Raw genomic sequence first — 25,201 nt, 5'->3', positions numbered from 1 at the left:
TATGTTAGATAAATCTATATAAACAATTTTTTATTAAGTCGCAAACTCATTCCAAGAGATATGGGTCGTTTAGGTTTGGTATAGAGCTCCGCCTTTTTCTTAAATAATTCGAATCAATCACCTACTTTTATTTAACACACTTCGTTGCCGCTTTTTTTATGTTTCTCAAAATTGTGCTACATAGATTTCAACCTGACTAATCCCAACCGTACTCAAAAGGGACTAGAGGGGATCAATTATGCCCCAATGTCGACAAAAGAGAAAATCGGCGACCGCTCTCTTTAGGGGTTAGTCGCAGTATTTTTCTGCATGGTACTTTTAAATATATTTGTGCGCATATAAACTACAATTTATAGGAACCACTGTTTTCACATACTTTTTTAGAGCGCTAGCAAACTTGAAAACGCAATGATAATTATGGCATCAATGAATGTTACATATTTGCTGTAATGTGAGCAACCACAAAAGCATTTACGCAACTCATTAATAAAGTTAAAAACCAAATCAGTATTCTTGCTAATGTAGTGAAAAGTTGAAAAATTGATGTGCATATGTGGGGTGATTCCAAGTCAAATTAAGTTTTGTTTGGAATTTGTATTTTTTTGTTTTTAGTTTTCGCTCGAGTCAGCTTTAGTGAAAGGAAGAAAAACGATACTATTTTTTTTTTTGTACAAAAAAATAAATAGTGGTAAGTTAACATGTGTTATTTCTATCCATATAAATCACTCGCTTTTCCTTATTTCCTTAAAAAAAAAAACCTTAAGTACAATTAATTTAAGTGCAGCCATGTTTTTTGTGGGATGATTCCATGTCAAATTAAGTTTTGATTGAAATTTGTATTTTTTTTTTTTTTTGTCGTTTGAGTGAGCTTTAGTGAAAAGAGAAAAATCGAAACTTATTTTTTCCACGTTTTTTCCTGTCCGTATAAATACTCGCTTTTCCTTATTTCCTTAAAAAAATCTTAAGTATAATTCATGTAAGTACAACCAATTTTTTTAAGTTTTATTGAAAAACTATTTCTTTATAATATCTAATCGTTTGTGAGTTTAACACCGGCTTATAATAATTGAATACTCAATTTTTATTTTTGTTTAAGAGCAACTGAAAAGAAAGAAATGTTTAGTGCCATAATGCGATGGTACCGTTTCGAAACCCGCATTTTTGTTTCTTAAAATCTATTTTTTTTTTGTTATTTAAATTGAACAAAATCTAAAGCTTTAGTTTTGTTTAAAAAATTAGGTTGTTCGTTATGGTTACCTGAATTTTTTTTGGTTTTAATTAAACATATTTTTTTAACTTATTTGGTTTTTCAAAATTTTGCTTCAATATTTGACATTTATAATTTCTTTAAAATAGTTTGTTGAAAGAAATATTAAACGTGGAACATTGTTTTGAAAATGAAAATTCAATATTTTGTGTTTGTGATGTTTTTGATTCAAACTCCATCTAAAAACACCAACAAAAATGTTAACCTTGTTTTTTCAAGTTCCTAATTTGAATTTTTTGTCTGAAAATCTATATCTAACGATTTGTTTGAATTGTTTTTTTTCAAAACATGAACATTTTTATTACCAAAAGTTTCTTATCTGAACAATCGGTTGTATAGGATATAAACCATATATATACCATCGACCTATACAATTTTTTCAGATAACAATTAATGCTCTATATATAAGCATTCGGTGAAATTTGAAACCTCTAACTGTTAATATGTGGCAGTAATTACGAAAAGCTTCTTATCTGATCAATCGGTTGTGGGGGATATATGCTATATATACGACTGATCTCACCCATTTTTTCAGACAACAATATGTGCAATATATGAAAGCATATGGAGAAGTTTGAAGCTTCGATCTGATAAATTGAGGAAGATTTGAAAAAATTCTCTTTTCCGAAAAATCGGTTGTATGGGGTATATATGCTATAGTGGTCTGATCTGGCCGGATCCGATAAATGTATAATCGGACACCTAAATATATCCGCTCACCAAATTTTATAAGGATATCTCAAAAATTTAGGCACTAGTTTGCATACAAACAGACAAACGGACAGAGGTGCATGGCTAAATCGACTCAGCTCTTCATCCTGATAATTTCGGTATACCTATTGGTGGATCTATCTATTTTCCTTTAAGGACTTACAATTTTGAGATTCGTGACAAACTGAATATACCATTCTTCTTTTCTTGCAAGGTAATTTGTGGCCTTACTAATTTTTATGAACATTTTCAGATCCCTCATGGTTTTCTTTTTGTTGTTTACTGCTCATTAGTAATTCTTGCGTATGTTGAGTTGTGGGCATTTATATTGGCTAATTAGAAAGCCGCAAGCGAGGCCAAATCAACCACTGTATGGCTTCTTCTTGCTTTCCACTGTGTTCATTGACAAAAAAGATTGCTCATACGCCGTGTCATCGCATATTCGTTTAGAAGGCATTTCAGCTAAGTACACGCTGCTTATTATACGTTAAGTACTTACAGACATTATCATATTGGAGTAGGCTTCATAAGCATATGCTTAAATAAGTGCTACTTGTATGTGGCTTTTGTTTTTCTTATCTCATAGGAAGTGAAAATGTTTATGAGGCATACAATGCACGCAGTATATAATTAAATATGTACTGTGTGTGATTTAAATTTATGTGACATTTAAGTAAATTTAAATTTAAAGAAATCAACTCGCATTAGCTTTTGCTAATACAAAAGAAATAGTTTACGAAAATAAAGCATTTAATGGGAACGTCGAATTTCTTTTGGTTTAAACTTTGTTTACAATCGTACGTGACTGTTTTTATTATTCGGGTGGGCTGAAGTGAATTGTGTGTACATATTATGATCAGAAAAATTGCCTTGGGGAGTGTTGTCGATATTTATGGTCCTTTGCCGGATGCAGATCCGGTAACAAGCACCATTAAGACACCAGTATGAGCACATCCCACCCTCCAGGCCATACCGCCATCCCATCCCCTAGATCGATGATGAACTTGGGGTCACCATAGCCTCGGCTGGTGAGGTTCAAAATTGGGTTGGGGAAACTATATTTTGCGCTGGCAACACCTTGAAACGGTTACGCTACGCAACACCTTAAATCAATTTGGTATTTTAGTCGCCCCTTACGACAGACATAACTGCCGCGGATATATTCTAAGCCCGCTAACGCGCACGGTATGGCAGAATTCTGAATGTAATCGTAAGGAGTAAACGCAAGTGTGAGCGGGGTATTATAAATAAGGTAAGTGCAGGCGTCGTGTATGGTGTTGCAATGATGTATGGAGTAATAGAGAATTTAAGGGTAATGGTCATTACATTGTAGCGTAATGTGGGAACCTGGTGCATACTAGAGTTGATATGAGCGAATTCATACAGTACTAATAAAAGAAAAAGTCTCTGAGCATATATACAATTTTTATGTACGCTAGTGCACGAAGAGATGTATACACTGCTATTTTGTTTGAGGTAAAGCGTTACAGAGTGTTTACGAAAACAAACCAGGTTAGTTATTCAGGCTTAAGTTAAAATTGTTTTTTATAGGGTTTAGTTGGTTGTAATATCTTTGTATATTATTTGGTTGAATTTGCATGCAAAAATAAAATAAAATATAAAAAAATAAAAAAAATATAAAAAAATAAAATGAAATAAAACAAAAAAAAGTAATACAAATAAAATAAAATAAGATAGATCAGAATAAATTAAAACAAAAACAGATAATACAAAACAAAATGAAATATAAAAGAATAACAAGAAAAGAAATATATAAAAAAATTAAAAAAAAAAACTAATAATAAAATTAATTAATTAGATTTTTTGACCTGAAAGGCCGCGATTAATAAATAAAACTTTCGTTTTTATTTGTTTTATATTCATATGTTTTTAATATCGGTCGGTATTTTGATTTCAATCGGAATTCATCGCAGGGATATATGTATGGACATAAATAAATAAAATAAAATAAAATAAAATAAAATAAAATAAAATAAAATAAAATAAAATAGAATAGAATAAAATAAAATAAAATAAAATAAAATAGAATAAAATAAAATAAAAAGAAATAAAAAATAAATAAAATAAAAAGAAAATAAAATAAAGTGAAATAGATCACAATAAATTTAAATAAAATAAAAAAAACAAGATAAAATTAAAATTAAAATAAAAAATTAAATAAAATAAATTTAAATAAAATAATAAAATTAAAAAAATAAAATAGATCTGATTATACTAAAATAAAATAAAAAAAAAATAAAAAAAAATTTTATTAAAATAAAGTAAAAAGAGAAAAATAAAATAAATTAAAAAAAAATAAAAAAAATAAAATATATCTGAATAAACTAAACAAATGTATAAAATAACTAAAATCAAATAAAATAGATCAGAACGAACTTAAATAAAATAAAAAAAATAAAATAAAATAAAAAATTTATAAAATAAAATTGATCAGAATAAACTAAAACAAAACAGTTTAATATAAAATAAAATAAACAAAAATATAATATGATTTTTAATAATCGGGGATTGCCCATATTGCTTTTTTTTTTTTTTTTTTTTTTTAAATGTATGAAAACATTTATTTGAAGCAATTTTTTTAATTTTATAATTTATTTAATAATTTGGGAAAAATTTAAACAACGTGACATCAGGACGGACAAGGCGACAGCTGTTTCGATTATACCTTGTAAATCTCTTCAAAGCCTTTTCTCCCGGGAGTGGGAGTCGAACTCGCACCCCTACGATAGTTGAAATGGTTGTAAACGCATTCAGCTACGTCATGCCTGTTGTGAAGTCTTTCCCAATTGCCTTCTTTATGCATATTTTAATCTTTTACACATTGCATACTTCGTATGCAATTATGTGTTAAAGCTATGCTTGGTACGGCGGTTTTCAAAGAAACTTTGGTTTTTGTTGCTGTTTTCGTTCTATTTATAGAACTACAACGAATTAACCAATTTTGTCTGTTTGTATGATTTTTAATAATCGGGGATTGCCCATATTGCTTTTTTTTTTTTTTTAAATGTATGAAAACATTTATTTGAAGCAATTTTTTTAATTTTATAATTTATTTAATAATTTGGGAAAAATTTAAACAACGTGACATCAGGACGGACAAGGCGACAGCTGTTTCGATTATACCTTGTAAATCTCTTCAAAGCCTTTTCTCCCGGGAGTGGGAGTCGAACTCGCACCCCTACGATAGTTGAAATGGTTGTAAACGCATTCAGCTACGTCATGCCTGTTGTGAAGTCTTTCCCAATTGCCTTCTTTATGCATATTTTAATCTTTTACACATTGCATACTTCGTATGCAATTATGTGTTAAAGCTATGCTTGGTACGGCGGTTTTCAAAGAAACTTTGGTTTTTGTTGCTGTTTTCGTTCTATTTATAGAACTACAACGAATTAACCAATTTTGTCTGTTTGTATGATTTTTAATAATCGGGGATTGCCCATATTGCTTTTTTTTTTTTTTTTTTTAAATGTATGAAAACATTTATTTGAAGTAATTTTTTTAATTTTATAATTTATTTAATAATTTGGGAAAAATTTAAACAACGTGACATCAGGACGGACAAGGCGACAGCTGTTTCGATTATACCTTGTAAATCTCTTCAAAGCCTTTTCTCCCGGGAGTGGGAGTCGAACTCGCACCCCTACGATAGTTGAAATGGTTGTAAACGCATTCAGCTACGTCATGCCTGTTGTGAAGTCTTTCCCAATTGCCTTCTTTATGCATATTTTAATCTTTTACACATTGCATACTTCGTATGCAATTATGTGTTAAAGCTATGCTTGGTACGGCGGTTTTCAAAGAAACTTTGGTTTTTGTTGCTGTTTTCGTTCTATTTATAGAACTACAACGAATTAACCAATTTTGTCTGTTTGTATGATTTTCGAAACAGCTGTCGCCTTGTCCGTCCTGATGTCACGTTGTTTAAATTTTTCCCAAATTATTAAATAAATTATAAAATTAAAAAAATTGCTTCAAATAAATGTTTTCATACATTTAAAAAAAAAAAAAAAGCAATATGGGCAATCCCCGATTATTAAAAATCATACAAACAGACAAAATTGGTTAATTCGTTGTAGTTCTATAAATAGAACGAAAACAGCAACAAAAACCAAAGTTTCTTTGAAAACCGCCGTACCAAGCATAGCTTTAACACATAATTGCATACGAAGTATGCAATGTGTAAAAGATTAAAATATGCATAAAGAAGGCAATTGGGAAAGACTTCACAACAGGCATGACGTAGCTGAATGCGTTTACAACCATTTCAACTATCGTAGGGGTGCGAGTTCGACTCCCACTCCCGGGAGAAAAGGCTTTGAAAAGATTTACAAGGTATAATCGAAACAGCTGTCGCCTTGTCCGTCCTGATGTCACGTTGTTTAAATTTTTCCCAAATTATTAAATAAATTATAAAATTAAAAAAATTGCTTCAAATAAATGTTTTCATACATTTAAAAAAAAAAAAAAAAAAGCAATATGGGCAATCCCCGATTATTAAAAATCATACAAACAGACAAAATTGGTTAATTCGTTGTAGTTCTATAAATAGAACGAAAACAGCAACAAAAACCAAAGTTTCTTTGAAAACCGCCGTACCAAGCATAGCTTTAACACATAATTGCATACGAAGTATGCAATGTGTAAAAGATTAAAATATGCATAAAGAAGGCAATTGGGAAAGACTTCACAACAGGCATGACGTAGCTGAATGCGTTTACAACCATTTCAACTATCGTAGGGGTGCGAGTTCGACTCCCACTCCCGGGAGAAAAGGCTTTGAAGAGATTTACAAGGTATAATCGAAACAGCTGTCGCCTTGTCCGTCCTGATGTCACGTTGTTTAAATTTTTCCCAAATTATTAAATAAATTATAAAATTAAAAAAATTGCTTCAAATAAATGTTTTCATACATTTAAAAAAAAAAAAAAAGCAATATGGGCAATCCCCGATTATTAAAAATCATACAAACAGACAAAATTGGTTAATTCGTTGTAGTTCTATAAATAGAACGAAAACAGCAACAAAAACCAAAGTTTCTTTGAAAACCGCCGTACCAAGCATAGCTTTAACACATAATTGCATACGAAGTATGCAATGTGTAAAAGATTAAAATATGCATAAAGAAGGCAATTGGGAAAGACTTCACAACAGGCATGACGTAGCTGAATGCGTTTACAACCATTTCAACTATCGTAGGGGTGCGAGTTCGACTCCCACTCCCGGGAGAAAAGGCTTTGAAGAGATTTACAAGGTACAATCGAAACAGCTGTCGCCTTGTCCGTCCTGATGTCACGTTGTTTAAATTTTTCCCAAATTATTAAATAAATTATAAAATTAAAAAAATTGCTTCAAATAAATGTTTTCATACATTTAAAAAAAAAAAAAAAAAAAGCAATATGGGCAATCCCCGATTATTAAAAATCATACAAACAGACAAAATTGGTTAATTCGTTGTAGTTCTATAAATAGAACGAAAACAGCAACAAAAACCAAAGTTTCTTTGAAAACCGCCGTACCAAGCATAGCTTTAACACATAATTGCATACGAAGTATGCAATGTGTAAAAGATTAAAATATGCATAAAGAAGGCAATTGGGAAAGACTTCACAACAGGCATGACGTAGCTGAATGCGTTTACAACCATTTCAACTATCGTAGGGGTGCGAGTTCGACTCCCACTCCCGGGAGAAAAGGCTTTGAAGAGATTTACAAGGTATAATCGAAACAGCTGTCGCCTTGTCCGTCCTGATGTCACGTTGTTTAAATTTTTCCCAAATTATTAAATAAATTATAAAATTAAAAAAATTGCTTCAAATAAATGTTTTCATACATTTAAAAAAAAAAAAAAACAATATGGGCAATCCCCGATTATTAAAAATCATACAAACAGACAAAATTGGTTAATTCGTTGTAGTTCTATAAATAGAACGAAAACAGCAACAAAAACCAAAGTTTCTTTGAAAACCGCCGTACCAAGCATAGCTTTAACACATAATTGCATACGAAGTATGCAATGTGTAAAAGATTAAAATATGCATAAAGAAGGCAATTGGGAAAGACTTCACAACAGGCATGACGTAGCTGAATGCGTTTACAACCATTTCAACTATCGTAGGGGTGCGAATTCGACTCCCACTCCCGGGAGAAAAGGCTTTGAAGAGATTTACAAGGTATAATCGAAACAGCTGTCGCCTTGTCCGTCCTGATGTCACGTTGTTTAAATTTTTCCCAAATTATTAAATAAATTATAAAATTAAAAAAAATTGCTTCAAATAAATGTTTTCATACATTTAAAAAAAAAAAAAAAGCAATATGGGCAATCCCTGATTATTAAAAATCATACAAACAGACAAAATTGGTTAATTCGTTGTAGTTCTATAAATAGAACGAAAACAGCAACAAAAACCAAAGTTTCTTTGAAAACCGCCGTACCAAGCATAGCTTTAACACATAATTGCATACGAAGTATGCAATGTGTAAAAGATTAAAATATGCATAAAGAAGGCAATTGGGAAAGACTTCACAACAGGCATGACGTAGCTGAATGCGTTTACAACCATTTCAACTATCGTAGGGGTGCGAGTTCGACTCCCACTCCCGGGAGAAAAGGCTTTGAAGAGATTTACAAGGTATAATCGAAACAGCTGTCGCCTTGTCCGTCCTGATGTCACGTTGTTTAAATTTTTCCCAAATTATTAAATAAATTACAAAAATATAATAAACAAAGATAAAGTAAAATAAAATAAAATAAAATAAGGCAAAACAAAATAAAATATTGTACAATAAATTAAAATGAAATAAAATAAATTAAAAAAAAAAATAAGATTACATATTGTAAAATAAAATAAAATCCACTCTACTAAAATAAAATAAACTATACTAAAATAAAATAACACATCGGTTTGTTATAGAAAAAATATCTATTTATCAACGAAAAGTTATCGATATGTTATAAAAAAGGTTATGGTATTGTCACCAGTTTCCTATCACCGTGTTATCAAAAAGTTATAGATTTGTTATTCGAAGGATATCGATTACCATCGGAAAAGTTAACGATATTTTATCAAGTATATCAGTTTTTTTTGGAAAATTATGGGTTGATTATCGGAGTGTACACCTTTGTTATCGGAGTGTCATGGGTTTATTATTGAACATTTATTGATTTTATTATCAGGTTCTGATCGAAGTGCTAACACTTTTTTATCAACGTTAGCGACGACTCATCTTTGCGAAACTGATGCCGATAAAACTTCAATTTAAAATCGACTGCACAAGTGCAACTCGTCGATAACAAGGCGAAAATATACACATTAGAAGCCAATAACAAGCTGAAAACAAATCGAAAACTCGGCGATGTTAACTCGTTATCAATAATAAACCTATAATAAAACAACAAATCGTCGGTTTCGGTTATGTATACCGATAAGCAGCCGACGAAACTCTTCTGAAAAATCCCGAAATTATTGTATCTGGTAGAGTAACCTACGTTGTGGTATAACTTCAAGCCTTCAAGCACTCAAGCTAGCTCTATTTAATTTAAGAAACTTAGTTTCTAGACGTTCACCTTAGCACAGTTATGCTCTCTTTGCGTATGCAAAAATGCAATCAAACAAAATTTTTGGAGACTTATGGTTTACACATCGAACTTCACAAGTACTTGGTACTCCCTTGTTTTTACCACCAATACTTGATAGAAACAAAATAACTTTAAAATCTATGCCGCAGAACCATGCATCGGATTTTTAATATAAGTTGTCTGTATATTTAAGAAATCCCCATGTTAAGCCTTACATACAAGTCCAACTATGAGCTATAAGAAATAAACATTTCGATTTCCCCTCCATTTTAGGCACCCTTGATATGAAATAAACTTTTCAGTAACACTATAAGATAATTCTTCGAATTGTTGCAAAAGTAGAGCAAAAAAAATAATAATAAATTAAAAATTGTTCGCCAAAGCAAATACTGCACACATCCAGCTAACACATTTTCCGGTGGCAATTCAAATTCTTCCACATTTCAGCGAATTTGTAGCATTTGGAGAATTTATAGTTTTTCTTAAAGCCACAAATGCACGAGTGTGCGGTTTTCTTAGAACTTGGAAGACAAGTTGTGGATTTTTGCATTCATATCTTTGACACACAAACAAAAACACGTACAGTTAATACTGTCAGCAACAACTGTTAAGAAAACAAATATATTCCTACTTACATGTATAAATTTTCGTGTATATGCGGTTGACGCGCTACCATTGCAATTACGCATAATGAGAAATGGCCTGTAGATGCTGCAAAATTGCTATAAAGAGTCAAGAGTAATGAAAAGTTTTTTTTTGCTTCTGCGCTTGCTGGTTTTTTTGTGAAGTGATGCTGCACTTGTGTGAGTCGTATGAGTTTGTAGTTTCAAAATTGTATAATGTATCCACAGTGCCATGGTATTTTCTACTACTAAATTTTACGTTTTTTCATGTTATACGTATTTGTAAATTTTTTTATACGCATAAGCTTAAGTGTATGATGGGTCATTCCATAGCGATTCACTGAGGAGTTTTAAATAACATTTTTTTTATGTGTAAATATCTTTGCTCATTACAAAATAATTTGTGCTCCCTATAAGTGTTACTTGTATATTGTAAAAAATTCAACTATGAAACCGACTCAGGAATTATAATACGAAAGAAGGTCCTCTACTGCTTATGAGTAAGGCTAGACTCCAGACTATCAAGTTAAGCTCAAATTCAACAGGCGACTGAGAAGGAATCTAAACAACAATCGTTGCTAATTGGGTTGATTGTTACCACTGGAGGACCAATAGAAAGCAAAACGAAGCTGCTGATGGACATCACCTTATCCACACGTTACTCTAAGGCTTGAAACCGTGAGCAAACCAACTTTGGAAGAAGAATCGTTGTGAGATTATAAAAGCTGGACCAGGGACAAAACGCTTACGATGTGTCAAAGACCATGGGAAAATGAACAGCGAGGCAGATGGTAAGCGAAACTAATCACAGATGTTGAAGCTTGGAGTAACAGAAGCTTTGGTGCGTTAAGTGTATACCTTACCAAAATACTCTATGGACTACTATGGGTACTTCAAAAAATACTTACTTACCTTATTGGCGCTTAGCCGTTTAAACGGTGATGGATGAGGCGCGCCAGTCGCTTCTTCTCTTTGCCAACCGGCGCCAATTGGTCAACAACAAGGGGGTTTAAATCGTTTACCACCTGGTCCTTCCAGCATAGTGGGGGCCGCCCTCTACCTCTGCTTCCATAGGCGCGTTCCGATAGAAATACTTTCTTGGCCGGAGCGTCATCTTTCATTCGCATAGCATGGCCCAGCCAGTGCAGCCACTGCGTTTTAATTCGCTGGACTATGTTGATATTTGTGTAGAGCTCGTACAGCTCATTGTTAAGTATCCTGCGGTACTCGCCATCGCCAATGCATAGAGGTTCATAAATCTTTGGAAGAACTTTTTCTCGAATAATCGCAGAGCCGCTTCAAAAAATACCTGTGCAGAATAAATGAGGCCGAAGTTCTTTGTTGCGCTTACCGCAATACGAACGAGAAGATGTGTGTTCAAACCACTTTTCTCAAATGCTCGCGATGAAGTCAGAAGCGGCAAATAACCGAAGAAAGAGTCAGCAAAATCGCAGTCGATATTGTTATAGCAAAAATGCTGAGTGAAACTTAGTCGAAATCACACTCAAAGGAAAAAACGTGACCTGGACGCAGGAACAACAGAAGGTTTTTAAGGAACGAGAAATATGGAATGACACTCTTAAGAAATGCGAAATCGGTTTCGGAGTGGTTTTTAGTCCACGCATAAGGCATTTTCCATTACTACCAGCAAAAAGAAAATGTACAGCAGTGGGAGCAAAAATTTCATTCATGGATGAATTTTTAGATTAAGTGAAACACCTTTTGGGCTATTTAAAACTAGTTGGCGAAATTTAAAGAACACTTGTGGAAAGTGAAAAATTGTGGGCGAAATTCAAACAAATTCCTAAATGAAGTTTATGATGAAAAATATACCGCCAAGCAGTGGCAGAGTTTCAACCAACGTTCAGCCTTTTTATGCTTTATCAACATAACATAAGTCGGCTACAATAAAAGGCTCTGCCATATAATTTAGTAGAAGAACTTGTCGAAAAGGCATACCACAAGTATTGTTCCACCAGATTCTCCAGTGTCTCGGTGGAATTGCCTTATTTTTTCTGGTCCCACATATAGGTGTCGATCGAAATACTTTTTGGATCCGAACCTTTTCATCAACCAACGAAACATAAGGTACCCTCGACGCCTTTGCGCCTTTATGCCATCACAATAAGAATCACTACAAGACAACCGTAACAAGTTACGCCAGTATCACTGAAAAGCGGCGTCAATTGAGAGTGCCAAGGGAGATCAATCCTCTACCTCTCTCAACTCAGTGATGGTCTCCTCCTTCTTAGCCTGCTTCCGAATTCAGTGGTCTTTAGAAATACTTTATTGGCGGGAAAGTGTATTCACATAATATGCCTCATTCAGCCAAGCGTTTTGGGTTTTTATTAACTGCTTTATATTCATAGCTGCGCAAAGCTGACACATCTTATCGTCATACCTCACACGATACTCGCCGCCAGCATCACGAATCGATTCGCATATACGCTCATTATACTCAGATTTTCATACACCTCTTAAGGCGCATCATAAAATTTCCCTTAAAATATGCCGCTAAGATGACGAGAACCAACTTTCGGAAAAAGTATATCTTTAATACTTTGTGTGGCGGCCACCGTGGTGTGATGGGAGCGTGCTCCGCCTATCACACCGTATGCCCTGGGTTCAACTCCCGGGCAAAGCAACATCAAAATTTTAGAAATAAGATTTTTCAATTAGAAGAAAATTTTTCTAAGCCGGGTCGCCCCTCGGCAGTGTCTGGCAAGCGCTCCGATTGTATTTCTGCCATGAAAAGCTCTCAGTGAAAACTCATCTGCCTTGCAGATGCCGTTCGGATTCGGCATAAAACACGTGGGTCCCGTCCGGCCAAGGGAAAAATCAAGAGGAGCACGACGCAAATTGGAAGAGAAGCTCGGCCTTAGATCTCTTCGGAGGTTATCGCGCCTTACATTTATTTATTTTTTGTTTTTTTAACACTTTGTGTGCATTCTTATCATATTTCGATAACCATTACGATTTTGAGCTACCATTGAGCTTTCTTCGTGAGAGCAATTTGGTTGGAGAATTCGCACAATAAGGAGAAGACTTGTCTAAAAACTCGTTTGGTTTCGAGTGGTTAGGAGTTCTTTGCAATGCTTTCAAAGCTGATAGTTAAGCAACAACAACAAACCGTATAAGCTTTAAAGATAACCCGAATTTCGATATAGCAACATATACGACATTCTTTTAGAGGGGCTTTGACGTCTTTGAAGAAGTGAAATTGTGAAACATGTCCTGGCAACCATTGCCGCGTGCAAATTTTCTAATTTTTCTTTAATATCAATAATTAACAAGTAAGGGAGGGTAAGTTCGGGTGTAATCGAACATTACATACTCAGTTGAGAGCTATGGAGACAAAATAAGTGAAAATCACCATGTAGGAAAATGAACCTAGGTTAACCCTGGAATGTGTTTGTATGACATGTGTATCAAATGGAAGGTATAAAAGAGTATTTTAAGAGGGAGTGGGTAATAGTTCTATAGGTGAACGCCATTTAGGGATATTGCCATAAAGGTGGACCAGGGCTGACCCTAGAATTTGTTTGTACGATATGGGTATCAAATGAAAGGTTTTAATGAGCATTTTAAAACGGAGTGGGTATCAAATTTTATTTATTTATTTTTTATTTATTTATTTATTATTTAAAGTCGACGACAAACTAGGGTCGACTGCATAAAAGATATATAAATATACAACACAAAAGATAAAATTTAAGATATATCGAGATTTCAACAATGTTATATTACAAACAAGGAAATATTAATGAACATTACTCTTTAATTTCAGAATATAATAATAATAAGAAATATGAGCAGAAATAAGATCTTATGCCGAAATCTTATACTGGCGGAATGCATCAGATTCCACTTAGCATGATTTCGGAATGCAGTGGATTCCAATCTCCCTGTTGGGTTGCAACAAAATTTCAATCAGCATGTCATGAGAATCCGGCAGCGCTAAGAGTAGTGTAATGAGGATACGACATCACACGGCATAAAAATGTAACATGACCTATGTTGTTGGAATGCACCAGATTCCAATCAGCTCGATGCCTGACCCATAAGATTATACTGCCGGAATGCATACGATTCCGGTCAGTGACTCATGAAAAAGCATGTTTTTTACGTTGTTGGAATGCACCAGATTCCAATCAACACAGTACTGTCTTGTTCCTTCTTAATGATACATGTTGACAAATGTTCCTCCATCCTTAAGCGAGATAGTTCCTGTTTTTTATGGAAGGAATAAAATGCCGGCAAATTAAATAAGCTTGTATCTCTTAAATTAGATAGGCAAGTATTGCATTACGTATAGTGGCAAAAGTACATTCAAGACTGATACAAGTCATTGTAGTGCGGGCACCAGATAAGAAGAGGATTCTTTTAAGCAAAGTTTCGTCGACAAAGGGGTAAATAGAAAGGAACGTAGTGTATGGATACTATAGGGGGAACCGCAAAAACCAAGCGGCTGAGGAGGTCCGCAGAATCAATTTCACCAATAATGAGCTTATGGATGAATAATACCCCCAGTAATATTCTACGATTTTCCAGAGTGGGTAAGTTAATAAGAAGAAGTCTACTTCTGTATGGAGGAAGGTGGAGACTTGAGTCCCAATTAAGGCCGCGCAATGCAAATATCAAAAATTGCTTTTGAACTGACTAAAGACGCTTTATATGCTTTTGAGAAACAGGGGACCAAACGCATGAGCAATACTCGAGTATTGGACGAACCAACGATGTGTAAAGAACCTTAGTGAGGTACGGATCATCGAACTCTTTAGCCCGTCTTTTAACAAATCCAAGTAAACCCAACGCTTTGTTGGCTATAGATGAAATATGCATGTTAAAATTCAATTTCGGATCAAAAAGGACACCTAGATCATTTGCAATAGATATACGCTCCAAAGGCGTACCATATATTACATAAGATTTCAATGCTGGCTTCACTCGGTGAAATGTCATATGCTTACATTTGGAGCAATTTAAAGCTAGTAAATTTGTTGTGCACCAACATTGGAACGAGTCCAAGTCGGCCTGAAGAAGATCCAAGGAACTCAAATCGGTAGGACAGTAAGTGTAGCAAAGTTTTGCATCATCCGCATACATTATAGTATGGGAATATAATATTGTCTGTGGTAAGTCATTAATGAAAAGGGCAAAGAGCAAAGGGCCTAGATGACTTCCCTGGGGTATGCCGGAGGTAACTCCGAACGATTCCGACAGATTGCACTTGAACAGGACTTTTTGGGTCCGGTTAGAAAGATAGCTTTTCAGCCACATTAATGGGTGAAACGGAAAGCCCAGTAAATCAAGCTTAAAAATAAGCAACTCATGGTTGACGGTATCAAATGCTTTGCTGAAGTCCGTGTAGATGACATCCGTTTGCTTGTTCGCTAAAAATCCTTCCATAACTATAAAGGTGAATACAAGCAAATTTGTAGTATAATAAAAGACTGTACCCAAAGTTCCGGGAATGATGCAGATCCCAGAGATAGCTCAAATAATTTTAAAATAGGCTCATACATGTTTTCGACGCAGTACCTAAGCACGCACCTAGGAACACCGTCCGGTTCCGGAGAAAAGGTGGGTTTCAAAGATTGAAGACTCTGAAGAACAATATTACCATCAATAGCAGGATTACTAATGTAATTCGAGCTATCTAAGCGATAGGGATATTGACCGGAATGAAAACCACTGAATGAGTAATTGGACTTAAAGAACTCAGAAAATAGTTCAGCAACGTCGTCATCAGTGCAAGCTTTTTTACCTCCAAAGGTTAATGGGGAAGGATACCCAGAAGTTTTCCGCTTTGTATTTACGAAACTGTAAAACATTTTGGATTTCTGAAAAATTGGGCTTTACAACAACTCAAGTAATTTTTATAACAAAGCTGATTAAGACGGTGAAATTTAGAACGAGCTATTAGATATTTAGAGAGGTCTGCAGATGCTCCAGATTTCTTGAATCTCTTATAAAGCCTAGATTTAATGTTATTAAATCTGATAAGTTGCCTTGAAAACCAAGGGGGCTTATTCGAACATAGGCTATAGCGAGTAGGAATGCAGGTATCAAAGAAGCCATCAAGCGTACTGTAAAATATAGAGATAGCCGAATTGATATCAGTGCAAGCATAGAGATCTGACCAATCATGGGAAGCCAACAGATCATTGAGCATAATGAAATTCGCTTTGTAGAAGCATCTAGATCGGGGACGAGACTGTACTTGAATCCTACGGGGTAGGCTGATATCAAGTGATATCTCTAGCGAAGGGTGGAGAGGGTCTTCTGGAAGGGATAAAGGTGGTATTTGCGTAAGGGCAGTACCCACCGAGCCATCCACAGATACTAAATCCAGCGTTTTATTTCAACTATTTGGAACATTGTTAATCTGTAAAAGAGATGAGTCTAACAAGCAATTGAGAAACTCATGTTGAGCAGTGGGAGTTAAAAAGTTCGAATCACTTATATTAACCCAACTAACTGTTGGCAAGTTAAAGTCACCAACAACAACAAGTCGATCGTTATCTCCCACCTGCGAATGCAAATCGCAGATGGCCGAGCTATGACTAGCATAAACATCCATATCCGAACGAGGTGGTATATACGAACAGCAAACAATTACGCTATAGCTACCGAATGAAAGCGTAACTGCTATGAATTCGATATGAGAGATATTGTCCAGCGAAATCAACTCAGATGATAGGTTATATTCAACAGCAATAAGGACACCTCCCGCTCTAGAGATTCGATCTGGCCGATAAACAGCATATTTATTTGAAAAACCTCAGAATTGTAATTATCAGGCTTTAGCCAGGTCTCCGTAAAAGCTACAACTTGTGCAGAAAAGTTGAAAGAATTAAGGAAGAATGGAACAAGTTTTGATCGTAAACCACGAACATTTTGGTAATTAATGAGAAGACGTGACAGATCAGCAATTACCTTTGTGTTGTTATTACTGTGTTCGTCATACCGTTTTTTGGCTGTAATAAAACAGGTTCGGCCCTCGCCTTTCTTGTGAACAAGTGACCCACAGTATGCTTAGGCCAAAAAGGGGAATCAAGTACCTTATCGAAATATTCATCTGAAAGGGATATTTTAAATGAGGAGATGTCTCTCTCATATTTAAAGTTAAATTTATACACGTTGATGTTACTAGTGGGTGCAACACCAAGTTTAGAACAAACGTAATGAGCAATATCATTTTCGGTAAGCGAGGCGTATAATCGGGACACAAATACAGCCCTACGAGGTGGCACGCTATTCACCTGCAAAGGAGTAGCGGATAGCGCACCAGAGAGCTGGGAAGGTGCGGCCGTTATAGAACAGTTGACAGAAAACGCATTGCTTGACCTAGCGTTGGTTATCGAGCCCGTCAAAGAAGTACTATTTTTTTCAGGTACACTTGTACCGCTAGCAACAACCCCAGTATCGGTAACTGTTATTGTTGGACCTAAAGATACCGGTGGAGGTGTAGGATGAATTGAGGAATCCAGCGAAATCAACATTGGTGACGTAGAACAAACAGCCGAAAAGGTACCACTATTAGTTCGTGCATCGCTTAATTTGCCAGAGATCGTCTCACTTGAAGTCTCGACACAGCCTTGTGGAGATTCTTGTGGGGATTCCTGAGCTGCATTGTTCATAACGTCTTTGGTAAGCCTGTTCGTATCAGTCAACGCGGTTGAAGGGACATTCGTAGGAGGACAGCTTTGCCCCTGACTCGAAGACAAGTTGGAGTCATTGTTGGGCATACATTTTTTCGTTTTGGGGATTCAGATATCACTTTCAATTTTTTAAAGTGAGCCTCCATCGTTTTGAATCTTTCGTTAAGGTCACGAAACCCAATAAAAATGTTGTTGATCTCTTTCTGAGTTTGCCTCATAAAAGCTCGCATGTCATTTTCTACGGAACGACAATCATGACATGTCCAGTTCAGTCCAATTTTGCTGGATATTAGGTCAACCACCCGACCACCTACGTGAGAGAAACCGGCACAGGTAACATGAGCCATATTATCACAGAGCCAACAACAAACATAAGTATCACCACGGGAAATTTTCTTTTGATTGGTGCACTTCTTGACACAGCAATCCAACATAATTGCAAAGTTAAACAAACCCAAAAGAAAAATAGGCAAAATAAACTATAATTATAGGATAAATTGAACAGCTGTTCAAAAAATATGGGCGAGAGTTATTTTGGAGCACTGGATGCAAATCGCAAGACAGCGTAACACAACAGAAAGCAAAAAGGGAACACATTGACTTGCTAATAGCAGCTACCAACAAAAAGGTATGCAGTTATCACAAATTTTTGTGAAAATCTATGATATATGAACACACAGATTGAATGTTTAAATTGCACAAAAAGCCACTATATATATTGCACTGTGTAAAGATTTACTACGAAATTAAACTTATAAACTGTTTTCTATTATATTAATGAATATTTATAAAAGATGACACTTGTTTACAAAGTGAGTTCAGATAAGTACGAGAACTGAGTTTAGTAAAGATATATCGATTTTTGCTCAAGTTATCGTATTAACGGCCGAGCGGAAGGACAGACGGACGACTGTGTAAAAAACTGGGCGTGGCTTCAACCGATTTTGCCTTTACTAATTTTCTATTCTGCGGTAACACACCTACCAAGTTTCATCGCCTTGTCTGTCTTTGGCAATGAATTATCGTACTTTTTCTGGTTTTCGAAATTTTCGATATAGAAAAAGTGGGCGTGGTTATAGTCCGATATCGTTCATTTTAAATAGCGATTTGAGATGAGTACCCAGGAACCTACGTACCAAATTTCATCAAGATACCTCAAAATTTACTCAAGTTATCGTGTTAGCGCACAGACGGACGGACGGACATGGCTCAATCAAATTTTTTTTCGATCCTGATGATTTTGATATATGGAAGTCTATATCTATCTCGATTCCTTTATACCTGTACAACCAACCGTTATCCAATCAAAGTTAATATACTCTGTGAGCTCTGCTCAACTGAGTATAAAAACTAAAGTGTGATTTGTTATGAGGCGGGCTGAATGTCGACATTCTTGGTTGCATGAAACGCGTATGCATTATATAATTTGTTAGAATTTATGTTAATTAAATATTACGCATACGCCATGGCGTCCATGAAGCAAACTTGTATGTGACCAAGCAATGAGCCGCATACAAATGGTGCATATATGCATACTGCGAGATTATACAATCACACAACACACACTTAAATATACACTACATATAAATTTCATTCATGCACGTAATATGAATACTTGGTTTAAACTTAGTCGCAATAGTGACAGCGCATGCATTCGCTGCTTTAATTGTTGTCGCTTCAGAACGTGACATGTGAGCAATGAGGATTTGTGTGTTTGCTGTGGACATACGACGTACTTCTTGTCTCCATACATACTACGATGTCTGCGCTTGTAAGCGTATAAATATTGTAACGAATCTTGGGGGGATCCTGATAATTATACATCTTCTGCTAACGTTCGACTCGATGTACTGTCGAATAAATAACTCCAATATTCAGTATTGCAAAATGGTCTTTATTTAGACTACTTTGGGAGTAGTAGTTCACAATTGTACTGCACTAATAGCGTGATCAAATCAAAACTGTTTGATTATCGCTTGCACCGCGCTGCTTTTATACTCTCTGTTGCCTCGTTCGCTTATTTCTCCTAAGGTCTAGACGTTTCAAAAACATGCCTTCTAGAACAGTTGCTGCTGGTTAGGTGTATGGAATATTCTTCGTTGCCTTGTACATAAGTGTGGCTGCTTGCTTTAATTTGTACATGTACATAAGTGAGGCTGCTTGCTGTTTTGTTGTTATTGTGATTATTTACTAACAGCATAGTGGTGCTAACATTCGCCGCAATATTAATGGAGATGAAAATTTTGTTCTGAATAACTAAAAAATATGTATAAGCCTTAAGATAAATGACGTATTTATATGCATTTCGTAATTTAAAATATTTTGTTGCTGATTTAAGTAGAAATTAAATTTGAATAAAATTTAAATACTTTCATATACTTTTATCTTTGCAGCTGGGTCTTTGGCGAATTTTTATGCCGCATGTATCAATTTGTGCATTCTCTCAGTTACACAGCGTCAATTTTCATACTTGTGGTGATATGCATGGAACGTTATTTTGCGATTGTTCATCCGATCACGTGTAAGCAGATTTTGACTGCTGCCAGATTAAGGGTAAGTAAAAATACTGAATTTTATTAATAGCCGTAAGCAAGTTATGAAAAAATTGGACTTTTCTTTAGTTCGAATATAGAAGGCTAAAAAAGTTAAATAAATTAACTAACGAATAGCCCTTAAAGATAAATATTTATTTATTCGGTGTTGGTTTATAGGACAAATTAGCTTAGGAGTTCTGGTAACCTGAGTTGCAACCATCTGTAGGTTGCTTTTCAGCATGCAATTAAACGAAAATTTAGGCAAGAGGCTCATTCTGATCACTTGTCCTTGAGCTAGTAAATAATATCGTCTTGGAACTTTATACTATGTAGTATTTAAGATTAAAGTGTAAGTCACTATGTGAACCCAGCCTTATATAGCTCGAAAAATCCTGTTTTTAAGGTGATTGCATTGACTCTCTTGAGGATTATGTGTTCAATCCTGAAATACCCACACCCCAAAGGCGTGAGTACCAAGTACTCGTTAAGTTTGATGTGTAAATATATAGATTTACGTCTAGAAAACTAACGTGCTTAAATTAACTAGAGTTTGATCAGTGGTGGGTTGAAGTTAAATGATAAAAAGAGGAACATTACATAATGATTTCAGATTTTTCGACCAATACGAACAAGCTATGGTTTCACTATCGACTTATTGTCAGTAGCGAGTCATTAGCGTCGAGTTATCGGGTTTTTCGACTGGGTTACAGATGTTTCATCGATTCAAAATTTAAGTTTTTTCGGTTTCTGTTTCATAACAAATTGAAAACACGCCCTGATAAATGGGTAGTACTTCGACGAGAAATCGATAATATTTCACAAAAAATCGATAGCAAATCGATATCTTTTCGACAGCAAATCCTTTCCTATATCTTTTTCTAATAAATTGTAACACGTTAACAAATTGATAATTATTTTATATTATGTCGATAACTTTTCCATTAATTATCGATCATTTTCAATAGCAAATCGATAAGTTTTGTATGGTAAATCAATAGTTTTCTATAGCAAATCTATATATTTCGAATCGATAACTTTTTGTTAACAAACCGAAAACAACCCACTATCAAATTGGTAACACGCCTACAACAAACCGTTAACTTTTTAATTAAATGTTCGCAGTTTTCCAATTAAGAATCGAACACTTTTTGTTAATAAATCAATAAATTTTCGATTAAAAGTCGCAAAAATCTTCATAACATATCGATAACTTCAAAAAAATAAATACATTTTTGATAAAAAAGCGATAACTTTGCGATAACAAATCAAAAACACGCTTATGAAAAATTGATAGCACTACGATTACAAAATAATAACTTTTGTATGATAAATCGATAATTTTTCGATAACTTTTCGAAACCTATTACTTTTTTATAAAAAAGACCAAAATTTTCGAATAAGAAATCGATATATTTTTCATTACAGATCGATAACTAAACATAACACCGACAACTTTTTGATTGATAATCGATATATTTTCGATAGTGAATCGATAAACTTGCGAAAGAATACCAGTAAAAAACGATAACTCAATCTTTGTTTTCGATTATAAAATAAATTGAACGCGCTATAATCCCAGAAGAGATTTTATACAAAGCTTGTCTTTCAATTTGCGTCGTGCTCTTTTTAATTATTCTTAAAAATTTCCAAAGGCATCTGCAAGGCAGTTGAGTTTTCACTGTGAAGCATTTCATGGCAGAAATACAATCGGAATACTTGCCAAATCACTGCCGATGGGCGACCACCCCTAGAAAAATTCTCTACTAATTGAAAAAACTTGTTTTTTAAACTTTGATGTTGCTTTGCCCGGGGCGTAAACCCAAAATTTTAAGTGTGGTAGGTGGAGCACGCTATCAATACACCACGGCAGCCGCCCATTGCCGGATAAAAATAAAGCAAAATTAGAAAACCACATAATTTGAAGGGAAGCTTGATGGAAATTCACTTGAATTTAATTCGGGCCAAATTAATATAAGAAGTAAGAATTCAGCATGCAAGCACTTGGAATTAAATATTCCAATGACTTTCTTCTGAAGTAAATAATTGTAACGCTAATTTTTGTCTTTTAAGAGGACGTAGGCACAGAATTCCGCAAAATATTTTTACAATTCATTCTTGTAAGCAAGAAAACGAGCGCTTGACCACGGTAAATTCAAAAACCAAAAGGCATGCTGACCAAAATTTATATTTGTAGCAAAAAAAAAAAATAAAAATAAAAAATAATAAAAAACACTAACCAATAATAACTTTAATAATTTTGTGTGTTAGATATCGGTGGAAGAATGCAATAATGTTCATTGACCACATTTTGTTAGTGAATTTGGCAAATGAGTTTCGTTTGACTACTTTACACTATTCGTTTCAAAAGAAAAACTTTTACGGCCACTAACATTAACCATGAGAAAACGTGAAATGTAATTAATTATACACGTGCGTTTAACGATATAAACAAGCAAATAAATAAATTTGAAAACATAACAATTTTTTTTCCTCAAAAGGGGAAAGGAGAACACGAGCTGATAATAATAACAATAACCTGGTGGGTTATACCCCCCAAAGGATTAAGGCCTATATTTTAATCCATTTGTGACGCTAAGCTTTCTATTTATTTATTTTTTATTTTTTTTTTTTCTACAAATTTCTATACCTCCTACATATTCTACGCTTACAACGGACGACATTTCCTAAGTCGGATGATTTTTACTTAGACATATTTTATGGTAGGCATATGCTCGACGGGCTTGCCAAATAACTAAAGAGGGGCGAGAAAAACGATGATACGCCGATAAAAAATTGGTAACACTCGGATAACAAATATATCGACTTGATAATATATCGATAATTTTTTTTGATAACTCGTCGATGAAAAGTTGATAACTAATCGATACAAATTTCCGTACCCCCTACATATTCTACGCTTACAAACGAAATTTCCTAAGGCGGTTGAGTTTTGCTAAGATAGGGGCGATAGCAAACGATATTACGCCTATAAAAAATTGGTGAAACTCCGATAAAAAATATATCGACTTGATAATATATCGATAATTTTCGATAATTCGTCGCTGAAATGCTGATAACTAATCGATAAACTTTATTTTTTTAATCTTGCTTTTTCTCTACCCGTTTTTTTTTTCATTTTCCTTTTGTTCCTTTCCTTTCCTTTACTTTCCTTTCCCTAACCTTTTCGTTGCCTTCCTTTTATTTCCTTTCCTTTTCCTGCCCTTTTCGTTCCTTTCCTTTTATTTCCCTTAGTTTCATTTCATTTGCGTTATTTGCCCGCTATCACCGGCAGCTGCAACACAGGTATGTTATATTTCCTATTGAACGAAACCAGTTCAGTTTTGGTTGAATTGGGAGATAGACCTTTATATCAGGATCAGTTCTTCATCAGTCTCAGCTTCAGTTTAAGCAAAATACTCTTCTTCTTTTGCAACACAGGTGTATATGTAAAAACCTATTGAAAATTACTTTGGCTGTTATGGCTTGTTGTCACAGATAGTTTATTAGAAAGTTTTTCGCAAAAAAAAAAAGCTCAAAAACAAAAAAATAAGTTTTGAAAAGGTTTAAAAAAAAAAGAAAGTAAAATTTGGTAAAAAATTTGGAACCAAAATTTTGCCTCATATCTATTTTCGGCAACAGCAAAATGCATCACAAGATTTCAAAAATTTTTACTGAAACAAAAATTATTCCATGTCCCTATATTCCTATTGCAAGTTTGTACTGAACAATTTTGAAAGTTTTTAAAATTAGAAAATTTTGGAAAAATCTGCAGATGAGATATTATATATAATTCGTCAACCACAATAAATTCTAAAAAAAATAAATAAAAAAAAATACTTAAGTATTTAAGGTTTCAAAAGTAAAAAAATCACTTTTTATATTTAGTCAGCAAGTTGTCTTCACAAAAAAAAAATATATGTATGAAAAATATGCGGAGGAATCTATGATCAGGTGGAACACGATATGCCAACAATATTATTTATAACAAGTAAGGAAGGCTAAGTTCGGGTGTAACCGAACATTACATACTCAGTTGAGAGCTATGGAGACAAAGTAAGGGAAAATCACCATGTAGGAAAATGAACTTAGTGTAACCCTGGAATGTGTTTGTATGACATGGGTATCAAATGGATGGTATTAAAGAGTATTTTAAGGGGGCCATGGTTCTGTAGGTGTACGCCATTTAGGGATATCGCCATAAAGGTGGACCAGGGCTGACTCTAGAATTTGTTTGTACGATATGGGTGCCATGAAAGGTGTTAATGAGAATTTTAAAAGGGAGTGGGCCTTTGTTCTATAGGTGGATGCCTTTTCGGGATATCGCCATAAAGGTGGACCAGGGCTGACTCTAGAATTTGTTTGTACGATATGGGTATCAAACGAAAGGTGTTAATGAGAATTTTAAAAGGGAGTGGGCCTTTGTTCTATAGGTGGATGCCTTTTCGGGATATCGCCATAAAGGTGGACCAGGGCTGACTCTAGAATTTGTTTGTACGATATGGGTATCAAACGAAAGGTGACAATGAGTATTTTAAAAGGGAGTGGGCCTTAGTTCTATAGGTGGACGCCTTTTCGAGATATCGCCATAAAGGTGGACCATGGGTGACTCTATAATGTGTTTGTACGATATGGGTATCAAATTAAAGGTATTAATGAGGGTTTTAAAAGGGAGTGGTGGTAGTTGTATATGTGAAGGCGTTTTCGAGATATCGACCAAAATGTGGACCAGGGTGACCCATACCATCATCTGTCGGGCACCGCTAATTTATTTATATATGTAATAACACGAACAGTATCCCTGCCAA

At 34.5% G+C, this 25,201-nt stretch overlaps 1 protein-coding gene across 1 annotated transcript in view; it reads left to right on the top strand.

The window, feature by feature from the left end:
• Positions 1 to 25,201, top strand: part of LOC137239613 (trissin receptor-like) — a 123,264-nt gene that overhangs the window by 34,683 nt on the left and 63,380 nt on the right. Inside the window, exon 3 of the mRNA XM_067765124.1 lies at positions 20,256 to 20,415. Within this exon, the coding sequence (XP_067621225.1) occupies positions 20,256 to 20,415 (160 nt within the window). The remainder of the gene's footprint in view (positions 1 to 20,255; positions 20,416 to 25,201) is intronic.

The sequence above is a fragment of the Eurosta solidaginis genome, chromosome 2 (genome assembly GCF_040869045.1).
Source record: "Eurosta solidaginis isolate ZX-2024a chromosome 2, ASM4086904v1, whole genome shotgun sequence".
Taxonomy (NCBI): domain Eukaryota; kingdom Metazoa; phylum Arthropoda; class Insecta; order Diptera; family Tephritidae; genus Eurosta; species Eurosta solidaginis.
Note: the sequence above shows the minus strand (reverse complement) of the source record. Positions and strands in the feature narration are given on the sequence as shown.